The sequence below is a fragment of the Pipistrellus hanaki genome (assembly GCF_964339955.1).
Source record: "Pipistrellus hanaki genome assembly, chromosome: 4".
Lineage (NCBI taxonomy): Eukaryota > Metazoa > Chordata > Mammalia > Chiroptera > Vespertilionidae > Pipistrellus > Pipistrellus hanaki.
Genome location: NC_140506.1, coordinates 52,191,270 through 52,196,932, shown reverse-complemented (window position 1 = coordinate 52,196,932; position 5,663 = coordinate 52,191,270). Strand labels below are relative to the sequence as shown.

General features: G+C 43.8%; 1 protein-coding gene across 1 annotated transcript; it reads right to left on the bottom strand.

Annotated features, from left to right (window-relative positions):
* Window positions 1-2,893: 2,893 nt before the first annotated feature.
* On the bottom strand, window positions 2,894-4,478 carry LOC311621592 (tubulin alpha-1B chain-like). Its single transcript, XM_084881779.1, has one exon. The coding sequence runs from the start codon at window positions 4,389-4,391 to the stop codon at window positions 3,051-3,053; it is 1,341 nt and encodes a 446-aa protein (XP_084737905.1). The 5' UTR covers window positions 4,392-4,478; the 3' UTR covers window positions 2,894-3,050.
* Between the last annotated feature and the right edge of the window lie 1,185 nt (window positions 4,479-5,663).

Below are 5,663 nucleotides of genomic sequence, written 5' to 3'. Positions count from 1 at the left end.
TTAAAATATATTTATTGGTTTTAGAGGAAGGGAGAGAGGGAAGGAGGGAGGGAGGGAAGGAGGGAGGGAGGGAGGAAGGAGGGAGAAATCAATGATAAGAGAGAATCATTGATTGGCTGCCTCCTATATATCCCACACTGGAGATCAAGCCCACAACCCAGGCATATGCTCTGACTAGGACAAACTCTTACCTTACTTAGGCCCTATGAGTAAAGAAAAAGAAGGAAGGCATTTGGCTGTGATATTTTAATAATAGTTATACTTAAAATGCCTACAAAGAACCCCATTTTCCTTATTTTTGAAGTAGAATACTTCACTCTTTTTACCAAAATGTCAAATCTGAAAGGTTTTCAGCATCTCAAGAGAGTTACTCTCACATACTTCAAAATAAATCTCTTAGTGGTAACCTATTCGCATGCATTTCAGTTCAACCTTAGACATGAATATCCCAAAGGGAGCTCTGTACCACATTCCTCCACTGGAATAAAACCTCTCTCTGTGACAAGAATATTCTCAACAGGAGGCTGGGAGTTTGCCCATCACGGGGATACTTGATCAGAATCACATGGTGGGAAAATGTCACACACTGTTCTGATACTCTGATATGGCTTCTTAGGTGAGAGTTTCTTTTCTCCCCAACTCCCTTCCCTCACACCCTGAGAATTCTAGCCAACTTTAATCATAATAATGTGTAAGATTCCTTAGAGATGTTGGGATATTAAAAAGGTAATTACTGGAGGTAAGCCTGGTGCATTAAGATTATGTTCATAGATTCCATCCACTGAGAGTTTTCACCAAGTCTTTCCCTTAGGCCAGGGATCGGCAACCTTTAAGACATAAAGAGCCACTTGGACCCATTTCCAAAGGAAAAAAAAAAACACCTGGGAGCCGCAAAACCATTGCGACATTTAAAACAAATATAACACTGCATATATTGTTTCTTACCTTAATGCTATATACCGGATCGTGCAGTTAGCTGTCAATCTGAAGAAAAAAAGGATTTTTTCACTTAACAATGTAAAATATATTTTTGCAAATTAATAGCTAATTAAAATATTTAATTTACCTGGTTAATGGGATTTTTTCTCCGGAACCTCAGTGCACAGTGTCTGCACATCAGGGCTGTAAGATGTTACCTTCATTTTCACACAGGCTTGCAAGTTGTCATCTGTGAGGCGTAATCGATTGTTTTTAATATAGTTCATGTTGGAGAAGACCTGCTCACATACATATGTGGAGCCGAAGATCAACAGGACTCCAAATGCATACTTTTTCATATTTATATAAGTGTTGGGGATGGCATTCCATGTTTCAAACACAAGTTTGTCCTGTTTGGGAAGGTTTTCAATATCACTCCATTTATGATTCTGAGCCAGAATGGCCTTCTGACGGGCAACATCCTTAAGAGTAGCAGCCAAGCATTTGAACTTGGACACCCATATATCTTTGTCGGCTATATCGGCCAGTTCCATCTCAAGATCAGGTTGACTTACACCTGCAAATGCAATCATATTCAATAGGGATGGATCGATTGCTAGGGGAGTGACAGGGAAAGATAATGTGTTTTTTTCCTCTCTGAACTCACAGGATCGTTTCCCAAACGAACTTTGCATTGTGGTGATTGCAGACTTCAAATATTCCAAATTTATCATATCATGACTTTGTTTGAACTCTCTCAAAGAGGGAAAGTGAGACAGTGTACCTCTCTGTAAATCTTTGACAAACACTGTCAACTTGCGCTCGAATGCCAAAACCTCCTCCAGCATGTGCAGGGCGGTGCCTCCTTTCCCCTGAAGGGTTGTATTGAGTGTGTTTAGATGTGCTGTCATGTCTACCATAAAATGTAATTTTTCCAGCCATTCTGGTTGTTCCAGCTCAGGAAAAATGTAATTTTTCCAGCCATTCTGGTTGTTCCAACTCTTTGCTGGCCAGGAAAGTTTTTACTTCTTCCAAACATGCGACAAAGCATTTTAGCACCTCGCCTCTGGACAGCTACCCGGACCTTGTTGTGGAGCAGGAGGTCAGAATATATGCTTTCCATCTCATCCAATAGCAAACGGAACTGGCAGTGGTTTAAACCCTCTGCCATTATCTTATTAACAATCTGAATGACCACATCCATCACTTTTGTGCATTCCGGGGGAAATGTTTGAGCACACAATGCCTCTTGGTGCAGGATGCAATGAAATGAGAGCAGCGTTCTACCCAGAGCCTTCTGCAGTAGAGCCACAAAGCCCTTCTGTGCTCCTCTCATGCTCGGCGCCCCATCAGTAGCCACTGAGACCAGGTGGTTGGTGTTTATTTTTTCAGCACTTAAATAGTCCAGGACAGCCTTACAGATATCCTCACCCCTTGTTTGGCCGTAGTCCGGGGAGGAGGCGGCGCTGTAGAGCAAGTTCCCATGCAGCACCGGGAAGACGACAGGGGCGGCGGGGTCGGAAGCCACCAGCAGCACCGCATCCTTGCAGCGCGGCAGCACAGCCAGGATGTTGTCAGTGCTGAACATGCTGGTGGGCATCCCTGAACCCCGCGCTCGGAGGAGGAGAAGCGCCTCAGCGTGTGGGGGGTCCGGAGCCGGAGCAAACCGAAAGAGAGCGCTGGTGAGCGTGGTTGCTCCCTCCCCACCCTGCCCCTGCGCCCGCCTCAACAAGTCACCTTTTTTTTAAAAAAAAATTCATCAGGCCCCCAATATTTTATAAATTAATTATTGAGCCATGCATGCCATAAAAATAATTCATCAGGCCCCCCAATATTCCGTAAATTAAATTAAGTAAATTAAATTTTAAAATGTAAATAATAACTTAATTAATTTTTTTATTTAAAAAAATTTTATATAATAGCCACAAATTTCCTACAGTGTACATCTTTTTTTTTTTTTTTCTTTCTCCATGTCTTTACTTTTAAACAGGAAGGGAAAATCGCACAGGTATACATTAAAAAAAAAAAAAAAAAAAAAAAAAGGCAGACATGATTACAGGTAAAAGCAAAGAAAATTTAACCAGAAAGCTTTAATGACTGTCAGTTCTGAGTAGACATGTTGCAGGGCTGAATTAGTATTCCTCTCCTTCCTCACCCTCTCCCTTAACAGAATCCACACCAACTTCCTCATAATCCTTCTCCAGGGCAGCCATGTCCTCACGGGCTTCAGAAAACTCTCCTTCCTCCATGCCCTCACCCACGTACCAGTGGACAAAGGCACGCTTGGCATACATCAGGTCAAACTTGTGGTCCAGGCAGGCCCAGGCCTCAGCAATAGCTGTGGTGTTGCTTAGCATGCACACAGCTCGCTGCACTTTGGCCAGGTCTCCACCAGGGACCACAGTGGGGGGCTGGTAATTAATGCCAACTTTGAAGCCAGTGGGGCACCAGTCCACAAACTGGATGCTGCGCTTGGTTTTGATGGTGGCAATGGCAGCGTTGACATCTTTGGGGACCACATCACCACGGTACAGAAGGCAGCAAGCCATGTATTTACCATGGCGAGGGTCACATTTCACCATCTGGTTGGCTGGCTCAAAGCATGCATTGGTGATTTCTGCTACAGAAAGCTGTTCATGGTAGGCTTTCTCAGCAGAGATGACGGGGGCATATGTGACCAGCGGGAAGTGGATGCGGGGATAGGGTACCAGGTTTGTCTGGAATTCAGTCAGATCAACATTCAGGGCCCCATCAAACCTGATGGAGGACACAATCTGGCTAATAAGGCGGTTAAGGTTAGTGTAGGTTGGGCGCTCAATATCGAGGTTTCTACGACAGATGTCATAGATGGCCTTGTTGTCAACCATGAAGGCACAATCAGAGTGCTCCAGGGTGGTGTGGGTGGTGAGGATGGAGTTGTAGGGCTCAACTACAGCTGTGGAGACCTGGGGGGCTGGGTAAATGGAGAATTCCAGCTTGGACTTCTTGCCATAATCGACAGAGAGCCGTTCCATCAGCAGGGAGGTGAACCCAGAACCAGTGCCCCCACCAAAGCTGTGGAAAACCAAGAAGCCATGAAGGCCTGTGCACTGGTCAGCCAGTTTCCGAATTCGGTCCAGGACAAGGTCAATGATCTCCTTGCCAAAGGTGTAGTGTCCACAGGCATAGTTATTGGCAGCATCTTCCTTGCCTGTGATCAGCTGCTCAGGGTGGAAGAGCTGGCGGTAGGTACCAGTGCGAACTTCATCAATGACTGTGGGTTCCAGGTCTACAAACACTGCCCTGGGCACATGCTTGCCAGCGCCTGTCTCACTGAAGAAGGTGTTGAGGGAGTCATCTCCCCCGCCAATGGTCTTGTCACTTGGCATCTGGCCATCGGGCTGGATGCCCTGTTCCAGGCAGTAGAGCTCCCAGCAGGCATTGCCGATCTGGACACCAGCCTGGCCAACATGGATGGAGATGCACTCACGCATGGCTGCGGGTTTGCAAGCGCAGGAAGCAGGAGTAGACGCCGGGTCCCGGTTACTGTTCCCGACAAGCTAAGAGTCGAGGTGAGTAACGCACTCTACAGTGTACATCTTACAAAAGGACCTGTCTCCCATGCTTAACCAACAACAAAAATTAGTAGTATTAGAGGTAAGTGATACAGCTCCCCGCCCGCCCCCTGCTGTCGGCCCTGCTGGGAGCCGCAGCAAAGGTTCAAAAGAGCCACATGCGGCTCGGGCTCCGGAGCCGCAGGTTGCCGACCCCTGCCTTAGGCCATGCATTTTCCTCTTGTGGAGAGCTTAGGGAAACAGTTAAGTAGTTCCTCGTTGCAAGAAATAATGCAAAATGTATGTATATCTTGTCAGTTGTGGGTCATCTTTTCATATATGAAGAACACACATACCATTGTCAATACTCTATATAGACGAAGACACATTTATAATTGGATTCCATCTGTAAAATTCTCTCAGGATACAGAGGGAATATGGCAACTCTTTTCATGAGTCAGTGATGAAATGTTTTTTTCCAAACTGGGCCTCTTCCTGCTACATAAAAATTTGAAATTTGGTAACTAAGAGCTAATATTCTGCTTCCAAAGCATGCCTGGGAAATGATTGCTTGAATCAAGGACATTGCTATTAAAGTGATGACAATCTTGCCTTTTGGTTCATTAGCTTTTTGGAAGGTAATGAATTTTAAAAACAGTACATTGAACCTCTTTTTAATGATCCAAAATGCAGAAGATAAATTTTAAAAATTAATCAATGAGAAGATTGAGCAATATTCAATAAAACTGACATGATTTGCATTGTAAAACACAGGTTGGTTTAGTTCAACTAAAATTTATTAAATGCATATTGTATTTCAGGTACTGGTAATACAAAGATGAATAAAAAATTGTTCCATAATTTTCAATTAATCCCATTAAGTGATGCGACATGAACAAATAATACATGCAGAAATAGGAGATAAAATTTGGTAGTGGGCAACCATGTACTTTGAGATCAGACAGGCCTTGATTATAATCCTGGGTCTTGCTTTAATTTTGTGGCTTAAATAAGCTACTTTACTCTTCCTAAATCTCTGTTTTATCATAAAATATGCATTTGATAAATAGAAGCTCATAATAATATCTGTGTATAAGATACTAAGGTAATATAGCAGAGATAGTGATTTTGAGGGACTGATCAGGGAAGGCTTCAAAGAGGAAGTTGTGCCTTCAAAGTGTTTTGTTATTTAAATAGAAATTTACCAGATAG